This window comes from Ceratotherium simum, chromosome 3, assembly GCF_057802395.1.
Source record: "Ceratotherium simum simum isolate JZ-2026a chromosome 3, ASM5780239v1, whole genome shotgun sequence".
NCBI lineage: Eukaryota > Metazoa > Chordata > Mammalia > Perissodactyla > Rhinocerotidae > Ceratotherium > Ceratotherium simum.
The window spans coordinates 29,824,898-29,842,489 of NC_141902.1; the positions used below are offsets into that span (position 1 = coordinate 29,824,898).

At 36.0% G+C, this 17,592-nt stretch overlaps 1 protein-coding gene and 1 long non-coding RNA gene across 3 annotated transcripts in view; both read right to left on the bottom strand.

Moving 5' to 3' along the window:
• Positions 1-17,592, bottom strand: part of LOC147917508 (uncharacterized) — a 77,218-nt gene that overhangs the window by 36,134 nt on the left and 23,492 nt on the right. The gene's annotated exons all lie outside the window — the stretch shown is intronic.
• On the bottom strand, positions 12,569-14,052 carry LOC101393599 (olfactory receptor 4F3/4F16/4F29-like). The gene has a single exon (XM_004421344.3). The coding sequence runs from the start codon at positions 14,041-14,043 to the stop codon at positions 13,105-13,107; it is 939 nt and encodes a 312-aa protein (XP_004421401.1). The 5' UTR covers positions 14,044-14,052; the 3' UTR covers positions 12,569-13,104.

A 17,592-nucleotide genomic window follows, 5' to 3' on the forward strand; every position in this document is an offset into this window, starting at 1 on the left:
ACGAATGGCAAATGGTACAGGGAAGTCATTCCGTGTTGTGTGCGTTTATCATTCCAAGACATCTAGAACTGTGATAGACGTCTGCGTGCACTCAACTGAAGACACAGAGAGACGAATATTGGAATATTACAACCAAGTATCAGTTGTATCTCTATTTGAGAAGCTTACCATGCATCTTTAAGTTAGGCAGAGAAGAAGTTCCTCCTATGTAACATCTCTTTATAGTATATAGCCAGGGTGAATTAAACATTGAGAAATATTTAGCTCTGAAATTAAAGAGCTAATAATTGTCAAGACTATAGTAAAACAACGCTGCTGTCATTGAAACCTACTGATTATCAGAAATCTTAGCAAAAAGGAAATTACAAATTCCCACTTCCACCCATAGCCAATAGGTAAAGAACTCCTATACTCAAAGTTTTATAGGACTGAGTGAGGAGGGAAAAAGTATTTACAGCAGTATTCAAACGATTCCTTGAGCGCTAGCATTAAAAATACATAAAGAACCGTGATATTCCATCAACACTCTCCAAAAGCTGAAGGAAGATATGCTTCAATCTAGAATTTAAGAGAAAACAGCACTGGAGTATCAATAAATGAAATGATGTAAGCAAAAGAAATGTAACAATAAGGGACCTATATTAACTGCTGTGTGAGTAAATCAGTACATAATCTAATATCCAGTTAGATTTAGTGGAATATTATCTATTTTAACTATGGCCAACCTTTGTTTGTCATATAAACCACCAAAGGTCTGAGCTTCAAAAATTACTGTAGAGAAGTAATAATAACCTCAATTAAAAATGATCAAAAATTTTTGTTAAAAAACAAACATAGGGCTCCCCCAAAAATCTATTTTGCTGAATTGATGACAAATTCCAGTTCTTCCCATCCTGATCTATACACTGGTTCATCATGGTAACTCGTGGTCAACTTCTTTTGCACTGTAGTGCCTTATTATTCCATGTGCTAGATCCTCATCCAGATAAATTATTCAGCCAAATAGCTAATTAGACCTTATTGTTGCTTTTCCCATAATGTAGTTTCTGTTACTTTTCTTAATTAAAGGCCATTAAAGTTACAATGACCCTTTAACATTTGCTCTCTGAACACCAACGTTTGTTTTGTAGATTTACATGAATTTGGTCAGTCTCCCAGAAGAGATTATTATCATTTTAAAGTTTATAGTTCAAGAAACAAAAAGAATGACTATCCTACTAATAAACCCCATCAAAATAAACCAGTAAGTACATGAAGTGAACTTCTGGTTCAGCACATTTAATACATCTATGGCATATCTAAATTTTCTAAGACATACTATTTGAGAATTCAGTATCTCTCTTGTTTGGCCATTCTTATGCTTTATCAATTTGACAGTTCAAAACTTCCTCCCTGCTTCCAACTAAACTTTCTAGTTCTTTATTTTAAGCCTATATCCACTTGTCTATGCTCCGTGAAAGTGAAATAAATATGTTATCAAGAACTCTTATAGGTACACCCTTACTGTGCTTGAATTAAGCAACCAAATTAAGTTGTCCCCTCCTTTCACCTTTCCTCTTAAGATCAATTTCCATACTCCTGGATTCCTAAATTTGTTGTTTTCTCTGAACCTTATCTAAATCTATTTGACATTGTGGTGGCCAAAACTAGAGAAGGAGTGAAAAAAAACAACTAAATGCCAAATAAAAATAGATCATAGCAGAAGAGTTAATTCCCCTTTAATACCACTAAAGCATTTTTTTCTACACCACAGGTGAAAATGATGGTAGATATATAATTAGACATGCATAATTAGAAGTGAAGTGCATCTCAGAAAGACAGTTTACCAGTCAATCCTTCTCCAAATTCCATGTGCATCATTTGATTTTAATACCAAGAAATACCACAGAAAACTAGTCTCTAGTGGATTTCTTCCTTTTTAAACTTTTATGTAAATACAAAAATAAAACAGAGCAAGTTGTCTTGACTTCTACCTTTCGTGGGTTATCAATGTCCCTCCACTGTAATGAAAAAGATTTATGAGATAAAAAGTAAATAAATCCTTTTCTAAGTCATCATTTGAACCCCCAAATCCCTTGCCAAATCAACAACAATGTGTGCTGACCGTGGCTCTCCTCCATAGCTTTAATTTCACCCTGGAAATCTAATACACACGTCTAGGACCAGGAAAAGTCAAAGTCAGTTGTTTGCCTTTCTCCACAATCTACAGCCCCTTATATACTCCCTAATGTGATCTATTCCTTCTTGCCTACATTATAACCTTCCAAACCACAAGCAAGAATCTATTTGATGTCTACAAATGGATATTCTGCTACTAAGACTATTTTTCTGAAACTGAGTTTAATAGATCAAGTCCATTTTTTTTTCTATCGTTATCTTCACTTTTCATCTTTCTACCTACCAGTTCCCAGACCACAACATCTTCAGCAAACTAGAAAACCATAGTGATTGAGCTTCTGCTTGTGCCACTGCTACCATATAAAAAGCTGAAAGAATTTAAAAAGGTAATTAATACACAGCACTGGAGAATAGTGACCAGGTGCTGCTGAGGAGACCTGGGTTTGCTAACTTAGCTGATGTGGTCAGGGGAATTGCCCCTCAAAACCAATAGTTTGATAAGAGCAAGTGAAAGAAAAATCTTGTAATGAGTCACTGGAGAGGAAACAAAACTGAGACTGGATGCTTTAAGAGCATCACCTTTGACAATTTTACCTGTCAATTCTGACTCAATCACTGGTGGTTTCAAATGAGGCAGAATTCCCGGGGGGTGTGAAGACATTTAATCAGAATCATGTGGCTTTCACTATAAATTTCAATCAGCTTAAGCAAATTTAATGCTGAATAGGCAGGAGAAATTGCTTGAACTTCTTTCACATTAAAGAAAATAGCATGGGAGAGATTGACAGGATGGACTGTTGTTCACGTTGGGTGGTCAAAGTAACTGAGATCTGAAGGATGAGGAGGTGCCAGTATGGGGGACAGAGAGACATGAAGAATATTTCTAGCAGAAGGAACAGCAGACAAGGCCTGGATGCAGGAGAGAGCCATTCCTCTTTTCAAATTCAAAATCTGCTCAAAGCTCTCCTTTTCCAGAAGCCTCTTAGGATTGACACCCAGCGCCTATCAATTATTCCATATCTTTTCGGCACTTTCAGAATCTCCACCCAAGCAAACCCAGCAAGAAAATAGGCATAAAAATAAAATCAATGAAAGATTTACTTTATAAGAGAATCATCCCATTGAATAATCCCTTTTCAAAAGGGACTCCTTCCATAGATAAGAAATAACGTCCAGCACAGAGTAGACCCTCAATAAATGTTTAAGAATGAATGATTATATTGATTAAAATGAAGGAAACAGATGTCCACAATTCACTTTGAAATGCGTCAAAAATGTACTGATACACAGCTAGATGGATATATGTATGATAAAGCTTGTTTTTGCCAGTTTTATTGAGATATAATTGACACATAACATTGTATAAGTTTAAGATGTACAACATAATGATTTGATATATGTATTTATTGTGAAATGATTACAACACTAAGTTTAATTAACATCCATTACTTCACATACAATTTTTTTTCTTGTGATGAGAACTTTTAGGATCTTCTCTCTTAGTAACTTTCAAATACACAATACAGTATTGCTAACTATAGTCACCATGCCTGTGCATTAAATACTCAGAACTTATTTATCTTACAACTGGAAATTTATACCTTTTGACCACTTTTACCCATTTCACCCACCCCTACCCTTCACCTCTGGTAACCACCAATCTGTTCTTTGTTTCTATGAGTTTGGGGTTTTTTTAGATGCCAAATATAAGTGAGATCATACAGTGTTTGTCTTTCTCCGTCTGATTTATTTCACTTAACATAATACCCTCAAAGTTCATCTATATTGTCACAAATGGCAAGATTTCCTTCTTTCTCATGGCTGAATACTATCCCATTGTGTATATAAACCACATCTTCTTCTTCCATTCATCTGTCGATGCACGCTTAAGTGGTCTCCATGTCTTAGCGATTATAAATAATGCTGCAATGAACATGGGGATATAGATATCTCTTTGAGATAGTGATTTCATTACCTTCAAATATATATTCAAAAGTGGAGTTGCTGGATTGTTGGTTAGTTCTAGTTTTAAGTTTTTGAAGAATCTTCATACTGGTTTTGTAGTGGCTACATCAATTTACATTCCCACCAACAGTGCAAAAGTACGTGTTCTATTGTCTTTTTGATAATAGTCATTCTAACAGGTATGAGGTGATACCTAATTGTGGTTTTGATTTGCATTTCCCTGATGATTAGTGATGTTGAGCATCTTTTCATGTACTTGTTGTCCATTTGAATATCTTCTTTGGAAAAATATTTACTCAGGTCCTTTGCCCATTTTTAAATTGGATTATTTGGATTTTGAATTGTATGAGTTTCTTATATATTTTGGATATTAACCCCTTATCAGATATGTGGTTTATAAATATTTTCTCTCATTCTGTAGGTTGCCATTATGTTTTGTTGATTGTTTTCTTTGCTGTACAGAAGCTTTTTAGTTTGATATAGCCCCACTAGTATATTTTTTGCTTTTGTTGCTTGTGCTTTGGGTGTCATGTCCAAAAAATCATTGCCAAAACCCATGTTAAGAAGTTTTTTCCCTATGTTTTCTTATAGGAGTTTTATGGTTTCAGGTCTTACATTTAAGTCTTTAATCCATTTCAAGTTAATTGCTGTGAGTGGTATAAGATAGGAGCCTAATTTCATTCTTTTACACATGAATATCCAATTTCTCAGGATTATTTATTGAAGAGACTGTCTTCAGATTGGTAGACTCTCTCCAGTGAGTTAATGGTAGAATCTAAGTGGGGGATATGCAGGTATTCACTAAAAAATTCTTTCATCTTTGTAGTATGTTTGAAATGCTTTCAAAATAAATATTACAGAAGGAAGGAATATATCTAATAAAATGATAATGTGTTACCAAAAATGGTATACAATGTACAATCTCTAAAATGACACCTAAAGCCATTAGAAAAAAAAAAGTCCATTAGATTGTAAGTCCCTTGAAAGCTAGGATTTAGACATGGAGTTTATTCATTCAATCCATTTTTGACCATTTCCCATGTGCTAGTCCTAGACAAGGTGTTTAGAGCCCAGTGAGGAGACATATCCATGCAAACAAAACATTTTCATCTAAAGTGGATAATAGCTGTACTAATGCATGTTCAATGCAGTGGGTAGGAACATAGAAACGAGAACTCCTAAATCTATCTGGGGGTATCTGAGAAGACTTCCCAGGGGAAGTAGCATTTGAGTAGAGACTTAAGAGCTTGAAAGAGGAATGGCGGATGGGGATGAGGGTGCCTGGGAAGACATTTCAGCAGGAATTAACAGCCTGCAGCATGAGATATGGCATGTTTGGCATGTTTGAGAAACTGTAGTAATTTAGTACTTATGGAATATTACCTGCAGGGTAAAGAGTGGTAGGAGAAGAGACAGAGAACTTTTAAAAAATATTGTGCCCACCCCAGACCAATTAAATTAAAATCTCTGAAAGATGGGCCAAGATTCTCAGTATTTTTCGAAAGCACCACAGGTAATTCTGTTGCACAGCTACTGTTGAAAACCACTGTTCTACTCTATGCTCTTCTTTGTACTCCCATGGCATCTATGCATACTTTTATCACCACACTTATCTCATGACATTGAAACTGTTTCTCTCTCAATGTCCTACAGAGTAGAAGCTCCTCAATGGCAGGGATGTTTTCTTATTTTTCTCTGTATATCTCCAGTGCCTTGCACATTTTCTGTCACGTAATAGATCTCTATACATATTTATTGAACTGAGAAAAACTGAAATATGTAGGATAAAATTAGACCAAAGCTAAAATCCTGACCTCTCCCAATGTCTCCCCAAAGGCCATTCATGTCCATGACCTACAAACTCCCTTTCAAGTACCTATGAACATAGAGCATATGCCTTATGAAACAGACCTATAATCAGTCAGCTCAGGGGTATATTATCCTTAACCCCTGGAGTAGTCTGAAACAGAGATATTTCAAACAATGTAATCATCTGTTTCATTTTAAATGGAAAAAAGTGTATAATATATTAGAGTTAATAAAATATTAATTTTTAATATGTACAAATCATACTTTGAAAACAAAATCTCACAGAATGACTTGATAGCAGGAAAAATCATTGATTGATATTTTTAACTTACAAAATAATTTTTAATTGTACAGAAAGCACATGAATATATTCTCATTTTAAAAATTAGAACATTACAAATAAGGCCAAAGACCCTTAACCCTTAAGATAATGACCCTTAACCCAGGGCGCTACTCTCTTCCTAAAGGTAAACATCATGTCGTATGTATTCTTCCAGAACTTGTTTATGCTTTACATTTACATCTGTTTACCTACGTAATGCACATGTGTCTAGTTTATTTCTTTTCATTGTTTTACAGATATTTCAAGGTATTAAGTCCAGTTGGGTAGAGATGTCATATTGAAATGGGTAATTGAAGAGAGTTGATGGAAAGAATTATATACAAGAGTTTGGGCATGGTTATGAGAACCAACAAAGGACTGTAAAGGAACCCAAAGCTGGCAAGAGCAGTGAGCTGTTATCATCCCTGGAGCTACAGAGAGATGGTGAAGGAGTGGTTTCTAGGACCACAAGTAAAAGCTATAACTGCAGAAGAGAGTGATCCAACAGGAAGTGTGAACAGGAAAATGACACAACATGCTTCTGCAGCTTATCAGAGGCTTATAATGTATCCTGTAGTACAGCATGTCATCATCCCATGGTGTGGTGCCCCAGCTAGTGTTGTAACTGCACCCCAGCAGGCCATTCCACTAATCTATCAAGTCAGTCAATTGTAAATGATAGAGCATGTAGCTAGACTAATGACCTCCGTGTGTGTTAAATTCATAATTATACTTCATTTGCTGTAAAATGTGTCCCCTGGTCAGATACAATGTTGGGGAGATAACATGGTAATTGATAAGGCATTCTACAAATCTGCAAATGAGGAGGCTGACAGACATTTTGAGGGTGTATCACTCAAAGTTTGGTCAGAGAAGTAGAACCACTATGAGTGATTTAGAATAAGGGATTACTTATAGAGATTAGACTTTATGCAATGGTGGAAACTGTTAAGCAATCTATGTATGACTGCTGCCACTGAACCTCATGCTAGGCCTGAAGCCTACAGAACCAGCAGTCTGGTAGGGAAAATGGACAGGAAGTGGAGGAGACCAAGGACAAGCTAGAATTGTGTCTGTCTCCCATTGCTTCCAATTTTGAAGATGCAGGTGACCTACTGAATAAGCTGATGCCCTTCATCATAAAGATGCACTTACACCAGGCCCAGGACGTGGAGGAACTGAAGGTGAAGATACAGTAGGAGCTAGAGGAGCTGCAGAGCCAAGTTGCTGTCCCACACCAGCAAGGTGAGCCAGTAACATGAATGAGTTGTAATGCTACTTGCCCTATACTGGCCTTCAGACCAAAAATTGCTACTGTTTCACTTCCATTTTCTTCATTTCACATAAACGTTTCTTGTGGTGAACCCTAATATGGAAATACACATGGAAGGGAATGCCAAAAACATAGTTCTGGTTTAGGTAAATGATACAGTATGAAGCCATGACAGCTGACTAGTAAGGTAAATCCATTGTGAAATATCTATCTATTCCTGATAGGATAAATCATTGCATCTTCCATGATAAAAGAGGTCCAATGTAATCAATGTGCTACCAAGTAGTTAGCTAATCTCCCCAAGGAATGGTGCCAAATTGCTTTCAGCCATTGGCATGTTGGGACTCAGCAATGGTAGTAGATGAACCAACTTTGTTGAAAGGAAGTCAACAAATTCTGCCCAATTTCGTCTCATATTTTGCCTTTGTCAGCCTAATAATCTTATGATGCATTCACATACATGTTTCCCAGACTCTAATCAATATTAGCAAGATCCTAAAATTCTTTTAGTTAAAACTGTACATTACCAGAGCAGTCCTTGTACTTCTCTGTCCAGATTATGTTGGGACTTAACTCTTGTTATGGTCCTAAAGAGAACTGCTCAGGTAAAGCCAAAACTATGTTTTTATGCAAGGAAAGGCTGGTTCATTCAGACTTGAATGGAGGTGCTGCTCCACCAGCAAAAAGGGTAAGGTGTTGGAATGTCAAGTGGCGGATATTTAGTTGTATGTGTGTTACATGCCTTGCGTTTCACTTGAACTTCATTCTGTACAAACACGTGATGATTTGAGTAACTGTAGTGTAACTGTCTGCCACATATGATCAAAGTCCAGTATCTTCCAGGTGACGAAGATATACAGGTATTCCTCAAAATGTGAGCCAACCATTCCCAGAGTACCATTTTGAGGATCTGTTTCTTGAGACTTCTTTTTGTACAAATACTTAAGCTAGGATACCACCAGGAAAAAATTTCACATTCAAATGAAGTAAATGAGGAAAATCTAATGTACAAAGGTATAAGCAATATTAAAGGAAACCAAGAAAGAATGGTAAAGTATCCAGGACTAGCAACAACAGGGAGCCATTACTAACCCCAAAGCTGAAGGGAAATGGGAGGGAACACGACCATAAACCAGAGAAAGAACTGTAGCAGTAGAAGGCTACTAAAAAGAGCTGAGGGCTTTGATGGAAGAATTGGGTGCAGTAATTGCCAACACAAAGCTCAGAAGGGAGGAAGTGAGGGAATAAATATCCCGATTTCACTTTCTTCTTATCCTCCAAATCCCTGTATAGCCTCCATTAGCTACACTCAAGCAGAAGCCAGAGGGCAACAGCTACTAGTTGGTTCAGTGCATAAAGTTTGGTTTTACAGGGCACAGAGCAGAGTGGACATGATGAAAATTAGATATGGAAGGGCAAGTAGAGAATAGCCATCAGAACAGTTTAACTCTCTCCCATTAGTGGACATTTGGGTTTTTCCAAATGTTTGGGCAACAACAAATATTTTTACATGTCTTCTTATACATGTGTGCTAGTGTTTCCATAGGATATATAACGAAAAGTGGAGTTTCTAGGAAACACTGTATGCATAGTTTCATTTTTAAATATATACTGTTAAATAGTCCCAGGACCACATGAAAGTTCATGACCACCACTGTTTAATTGGTCAATGGAAAGAATACATTCAGATATCTAGTCATAGGAGATACTTACCAATTAGAGCAAAGGATAATTTACATTACCAAATGGACACAGCTTATTGATGCCTTCCTTTCTGCTGAGTTGGTGGAGCTCTGACCAGTAAGGAGTGTAACTACCAGATCAGAGGAGCACTGGATGTCATCATTATAGGGCATCTATCCCTTATGAACCCAGGAATATCTCAACAATATCTTAGTCAATAAACTTACACTCTAACTGTCACATCATTTGGGCCATTTTTCTGGGTTCCAAGACTAGAATGCCACACTATGCACAAAGCCAAGAAACTTTCCAGCCTAGGTCTTGTAAATTATATCTTGTCTCATACAACATATGTGCTTTCAGGCTAGAGAATTTTTTAATTTGAATTTCCCTGATTAATAGAAAAGTTTGACATTATTCATTCTGACTTCTTTATTTTAAACTTCTTAAATGTCTTAAAATATAGACTGCTTCTATGTCTTGTATATCAAATAATTGTATCAGTTAGGGTCCCACTGGAAGAAAATGCCCCATTAAAATGGAGGAAATGAGGGAAATCTAATTTACAAAGGTATCAAATATTTTTATAAATAAGAGGTAATCTGACTTGAGCTTTTCTTAGGTGTTGTCTCTTATAAGATCTGAAGTGGTCACTGTGCCTCAGCCTATTTATAAAACACTGGGCCAAGTCAGAATCATGGAATTGATGAAATCAAGAGGTCATGAGGAACACTTACAGGGGGATCCAGTCTGTCTTAGTAACTGATTCCATCAAAACTTGATTGGAACCAGCTTACCCTATTGTTGGTATCCTCATTAGTGAGTTAAATAAGTAATTGACACATGATCCTTTTATATGAGTTATGTTTTTAGCTTTTTGAAAATTATACTTTGACTGCTCTGAAGGTCCCATCAAGATATCCAAGTGGACTTACTTTTTGGAGCCAATAAACTGTTTCCCAAGGAATGTACCTCAAGGGATGTTTAAGCCCAGGCATGACTCTTGGTTCCCATATTGAATCCCAAGCAGCACTAAAACGTTATCTTCACTGACACTCTGATCTCTGTTTTGTGTTTTATGCTTTGGTGATGTTTTGTTTATTTGTTTTGTTTCTGGTTCTTGGCCAAGTTTGGTTCCAATCCTGGTTCACACAGTGCTGATAGGTTCTTCCTCATTGGTGGCAACAGAGATTGTGAACTTGGTTCCAGGATCTGATCATTTGGTAATCTCTCTTGGGCTGGTGGGGACCTATTTTCTATCAGATGAGAGATGATAGAGAATTTGACTTGTTAGTTGGATTTTCTTTTCAATCTGTTTGTCTTATTTCCATTGGAAGGAGATAGAAGTTCCATTTGTGATCCAGTGTGAGATTTTGTGTATTAGCCTATACTTTTAGTTTTTTGGTAAACCTAAGTCTTGATCCTTAGCTGAAATTCTAGAACTGAACCTAGTAGTTTTATGTGTGACTGTGTTTCTGTAGTTGAGGAGCCTTTTCTTCTCAGTGTATGAGTGTGAAATATTTTCCTACTTCAATGATATATTAATAAATTAAATCTAAAGCCTCTTGAAGGAGTTCTGTTAGTATGGCTTTCTGGAGGTTGATAAGTGCTGTCTTGAATCTAATATTTCACAAATTCCTTAAAAATAAAGAAAATTGAACTTCTGTTTTATTCATGCCATCTTTTTCAGAAAAACTTTCTCATAGAAATTATGACTCAGACCATTTTTATACAAGAAACCAAATTCAAATAATCAAAATAAATTCTGGGACAAAAGACTGGTTTTATAACTTTTTTATAAAATAGCTGTAGGTCTTCTCCCTGATCTTACAAGAAAAGAGTATAAAGCAAGAATTTAAAATTATGCAAAATGTAAAATTATGTGTTCAATCAATTGGAATTATAACTCTGACAGTTTTATAGTGAGTCCACTGAAATATAACTTGTAAGATTCTTAGTTATTTTAAGATTTTGGTTTAGTTTTAATAAAGTAATTAGTGGGATATTCATTAGATAATTTTTAAATAAGATTAAGTATTGAAACATTGGTTATGGTGTGTGTATCACTTTACATATAGTTTCATAGAGTGTCTCTAATTTTGGATATGTTAGTAAATGTGTTCATCTTGGCTACTTTAAGAATAACATTTACTCCCTTTAAAAAGGTGTAAATACCAAGTCTGTGCCAGTAGGGGGTTATATTTTGAGTGTTCCTGAGCGTTGTCAATCTACTAAAATAATTATATGACAGACAATTTTCAATTACCACCTTTAGGTTGACAAAGACTCTCCTTGACCAAATGTTAGTCAGGCTCCTCTGAGCTCTCTTCTCCACTAGGTGTCAACCTGGGGCCCATCCTTGCTGGGCTTGCATAGCTCAGTTTTACCATCAACCCTGCTAAGTCGGTTTAGAGAGAAACCCCCACCTTTGATATCTGATAAAATTCCTAAACCCATATTCCTGATATCTGATCACCATGGGCTGTCCTTAGCAAGAATCCTGTTAGGTCAGTTTAGAAAAATTCTCCCTACCCTTAATGTCTCCTCCTAGCAATTTCCATCCACCAACCCCGTCCCCCCAATGCTCTTTGGCTATCAATTCCTGCTTGTTCTAATCAGATTGAGAATTGAGCCCCATTCTATACTGAGATCTCTTTTCCCCTATTGCAATAATTCCTGATTCAAATCAGTTTTTACCACTTAAACTACTGTCAGACTCTTTTTCTTTTTTTAACAGAATATTGTCTGTGAAATAAACGTTAGTAACTTTGGTTAAAGTCATAAAATAGGTGATTGAGACTGTACTAGAAGTAATTATAGTCAAAAACCACGATTGACTGTGCAAGGTATTAGGATGGGTTTTCTTTTTTTTATGATGGGGGAAAAAAGGATAGATTTATCCTAAGATAAAATGTCTAGTTATTCCAGCATCTAAAAGAGGAGAGTAAAAGACAAAACCTAATGGAGCTACAAGGCTGCAGAAGGTTCAAGAAATAAATTTTATTTGCCCTGGCTAAAGTTGTACATATATCTTCAAATAATGAGTCTGAAAAGAAGTAATGATATATGTTAACATTTTAGCAAAGTTTGCACAGCTCAGCTTTCAAGGGTTTATTTTTAAAAACTTAGGAATGCTTTACCACCAAATACTATATTGAAGCAAGACTAGAATTTGTTTTTCTCTCGGTTAGAATAACATGACAAATTTATCCTAGTACATTCATTCTGCTTTTGACTAAAGGCAGTAAATGTTATGCTTTACCTTCTGTAATCTTCCTAGTTAGCAGATATTCTTTAGCTCACAAGCACAATTTTTTGTGCCTTATGCTAACTTTATCTGCTCTGTTATTTTAAAAATATAGTTAATTGACTACGACAGAGCTAAAATTCCTTCCAGTATATATTTTAAATATATTTTCACTCTGATTGATAGGTAGCTATGCTACAACCATTATTGTTCTCAGATACCTATACTACCTACACTACTGTTGTGGGTTGATTTGTGTCCGCCAAATAGATATGCTGAAATCCTAACCCACAGCACCTGTGAGTGTGACCATCTTTGGAAACAGGGTGTTCACAGGCATAGTCCAGTAAAGATGAAGTCATACTGAATTAGAGTGAACTGGGAGATATTTCTCTCTGTTCTGGTTGCCTTTAAGAAGCCTGACCTTTTATGTATTTCTAAAAATTACTTCTTATAAATATTATTCCTTAGAAATTGAGGCCCAAGATTACTATAATCTTTGGTTTTAAATGTAACTCTCTCTTTGTAAAAGTGAATGTCCCTCCCTCCTGAGTGAAAGACAAAAGAGACTCAATATCGGCGTGTAAAATCGAACCAAGGTAGGACAAACACGAACTTCTCTCTGAGTTTGACCATCAATAATGAATGTCAATAATCAATGAAGGCTCTTCATAATACAGGCATCACTTAAGAGATCTTCCTGTAATTCACTAGCTGTCTGCACAGTCTCCTCATTGCCACCTTCATTTCTTGATTCCTGAATGTGTAAATGATAGGATTCAGGAAAGGAGTGAGAACTGCATCAAAGATGGCCAGAAACTTATCCAGATGTGTAGAGGGAGATGGCCAAGTATAGAAAAATATCAAAGGACCGAAAAACAGGACTACCACAGTGATGTGAGCTGACAGTGTAGACAGAGCCTTGGATGAACCAGCTGAATAGCGTTTGTGAACAGTGAGAATGATGACGATATAGGAAATGACCAGTATGAAGAAGGAGCCAACAGAGATGAACCCACTGTTGGCTGTGACCATGGACTCTAGTCGGTCAGTGTCTGTGCAGGCAAGTTTGATGAACCAAGGCAGGTCACAGTAAAAGCTGTCCAACACATTTGGACCACAGAAGGGTAAGTTTACCACAAAAGCCAATTGAACTATGGAGTGGATAAGGCCAGTCATCCAAGCAGCCACTAAAAAGAAGATGCACATTCTTGGGCTCATGATGGTCAGATAGTGGAGAGGCTTACATATGGCAACATATCTGTCAAAGGCCATGGCTATGAGCAGCACCATCTCGACTCCACCAATGACATGTAGGAAGAAGATTTGAGTGATGCAGCCACTAAAGGAGATGACTCTAGGCTTTCTGAAAAGGTCATAAATCATCTTAGGAGAAGTGACAGAAGAAACTCCCAGGTCAATGAAGGAGAGGTTGGCCAACAGAAAGTACATGGGGGAATGTAAGTGAGGGTCAGAAGTCACAGTGAGTATAATGAGGGAGTTTCCTATCATGCTTGCCACATAAAATATGGAGGAAAACACAAAGAGGAGAAGTTGGATCTCCCAGGAATTAGTGAGTCCCAGGAATACAAACTCCACCACCACAGAGTGATTTGCTCCATCCATTAACTTTGTCAGTATTGTTACCTGAAAATGTAAATTATGATAATTATTTTAATAAATTGAGAGGTTGAAGTTATGAAAGCCTATTTCTACTTTAGCATTAAAACTGTCCTAATATGCTCATGGCCTCTGGAATGTGATCACAGAGAAATTGGTGGCTGCCATGTGGAACTGCTCTCTGCCACCAAGTTGTCTCTACATTTAATCCCCTCTGCTTCCTTCCAGGATTGAGGCCATGATACTATTCATGAGGTACAAGATGGTCAACATGAGCAATAGGAATTCAACCCCAAACCATTTGATTTGGGGTTCAAAACTAATATCTGGCCCGAGTCACATAGAGCTAATCACTATTTCAATCTCTTCCAAGCCTATAAAACTTCATCCAGCAGGCAGAACCTTCTTCTCTTCCCTCCTAGTCCCCAATTCTGGGAACATATTCATCTTAAGTATTACTTAAGAGTTTACCAAATCTATGAAGTCTTGCTTTATTATTACTAGCATTCATTTTACTATACCTTGCATTATAGTGAACTGAATACAGTTCTAACTCGCCAAGTAGACTATAAGCTTCTTGAAGACAGGGAGTATGACTTATTCATATTTGGACTCCCTGAAGCAATGAAAAAGTGGTCCACAGAGAGATATAGTTTCATGAATTGTCTATTACCATTTGTATCATATTAATACAGAAGTTGAGAGTGAGTATTTAGAAACTTCTCTAGCAATTTGACATTATAGTGACAACCAAGTTTCTGGTTTTGTTTTTTACAAATGTTAGTCCATGAAATATGGAAATTGAAGAAAAAGGCTTATCCTTTAACACAAGCAATTTGAGAAACACTGTCTTAGGGTACTTAGCATATGATCTGAAAAGCTTAAAACGTGAAATACATCACAACATAGTGGAAACCATTTTGTACAAATGTCTATATAAGGACTGACCACATTCTCCTGTAATTATTTACTCTTAGTTAGAGAAACAACAAAGCTTAGTAAGAAGAAATGGGTTTTAGATTTAGATTAATGAGATTTATACTGACAGGTTGATCTGGGCACGTTACTTCAACTCTTAGAGCCTCAGTTTATTTATTTACGAAGTTGTAATTAGTAAAATAATGTATCTTAATCATATGGCTATATCAAATTTTCAGTAAATATTGTTTGCTTCTCTTTATTTCACTTACCCATAACAGCAATCAATCCATGAGACATAATGAATGAATGAATAAGAAAATAAAATACTATTGACCTTTAGGGAGCATTGAACTTCCATATTAGAAAATATATTTCAAAAAGTAATTATGAGTAATATAATATTCACATTTTCTTAGTGATAGAAATTAAACAGTCTTGTATAAGTTTAATTGATTTGCTCTCAAAGAACACTGTATTTCTTGATAGTATTTAGCACATATGTAGTTTATTATTGGTTTAATTTTTCCTTCCCAACTGGGCTGCAAGCCCCATAAAGTTATGGACCACATCTGTCTTGTTCAATCCAATGTATCAAAAATTTAGAATCATAAGTAGATATTTGCTCAAAGGGTAAATAAAATGTATTTGCCTAGGTCAGAGACTAACTTTGTAAGGAAAGAAAGTCAAGAGTCAGAGGAATTCAGGAAAGTAAAAATTTGTCTGAAGGAAAACCAAAAGCAGGAATAGGATTAAAAGGAAGTCTTCAATTTAGTCACAGAGACTGAAATCAATGATATCAACTTAGGGACATACTGGTAAACTCAATATCCCTGATTTAGAAAAATCTCTAGTCATTATAGATCAGAAAATAAATATCCAAATGTGTTAAATAACTTAACCAAAACTGTAAATTTACTTTGTGTAAGAGCTTTTGCTAGATCGCAAGTCCACTGACTCTAAGATCAATCCTCTATCCAATTCCCTGCTTCCTTTCATTTATCTGTGACTTCCGAGGATACAACATGGACAAAAACATGTCGCAGGATGATGATAGAAATTGTTGGGGGAAGGACGAGTCCTTCTTATAGCTGACGACTGCCACTTATTGACATACTGCTAACTGCTGCCTTGGCCTCCATGATTAATCATTCCCTGACAACTGTCTATCAACTAATTATTATACCTCAGTGTCCCGGGAAACTTAGTAGTTTGTTAAAACATTTGTTCCTATTCTAATTGTTCAGGCAAATACTCTTATTTGGGACAGATGGTTTTTGGATAGACTCATATTATTAAAGGCCAGTTTACTCTGTTTCACTCAACCTTTCTTTCTCCAGAGGGAACTGAGACCCCTGAAGAGGATCAAGTATGAGCTAACCACTTAGAAGCCTCCATAATGGTGCTTGTATTCAAGTTCTACCTTCTTCATGAAATCACTCTTGACTCCTCCAACCTGAGTAGTTTTCTGCTTCTAGTGTTTCATTTTAACTCTCCAAATGTATTATAGGGTTATTCTACCTATCACATTTCTTTATAAGCTCCAAAGTGCCTAGAAGAGTGCTGGAGGACATAACAGGTCCTCAGCAGAAAGCTTGAGTGCCCCAGTTGAGTCAAAATATTTTGAGGTTGACCATCAATCTCAGTGAGAGTGCAGGGACCCTAGACTCCATCTGAGACCTCACCTTAAAGACAGATTCTGCATATGATTGTGCCATTCTTTGAATTTATCTCTATTTTAGCTCTCACAACATCTTATAGCAATTCTATTATTTTTTAAAGAAGCTCCATGGGATAATGAAATGAGTACAGCGTTCAGTATCTGAAAAACCATATTTCACATTCTGTCACCTAATTACTTGGTGACCTTGGGTAACACACATTTCATCTCTGAGCCTTTTTCTCATCTGTAAAATGGAGAAAATTAGTCTACAGAACTGAGAACGTGAAATAATACATGTCACCAAATCCAGTTAATTCTTTCTCTTTAATGCCTTTGGTAGTGGAAATAGCCTATATATCCACAATGAGGTTGTATATAAGTAAATTATTATAACTTAATACAATGGAAAGAATTATTTGGAAAGCAAACTGAGTGAATCAGATTTATGTTTGTCATCACAGAAAAAAATCTCAAAAATATAATATCAAATGGAAAACATTAAATTATAAAATATGTAAAGTGATATAATTTTTCTAAATTTCAAAAACACTCAATAAATATTAAATATTATTAAATATAAATACATATATAACAGTATAAGTATAAAAGTTTGAACAAGAACGATATCCAACAACCTCAGAATAATGATTTTCTCTGGGAAGGGAAAGAGGAATCTGAGAAGACGAGTAATTTCAATTATATTTGTAATGATTTACTAACAAAAAAGGAAAGTATGTGTATAATGACAAAGAGAAAAAAGACAAAGTCCACTTTAAGCAAGAGACAGTATATGAGGTATGATTTGCGTTACTTTCTGGATCCACTCTTCAGAAACCCTATAATTATAAACAACTTACAGTACTGTCTGCAGGTGTCTTTTAAGCACTCAGTCTCTTGGAAAACTTTCTTCCTAAGTCTTATCAGTTATACACATCTAGCTGTGAATTTATCTGCGTTTTGGCTCTCGAATCCCC

Bases quoted from the DNA above. Each gene is read 5' to 3' on its own strand.
- LOC101393599 (XM_004421344.3), bottom strand. From the start codon at position 14,043: ATGGATGGAGCAAATCACTCTGTGGTGGTGGAGTTTGTATTCCTGGGA.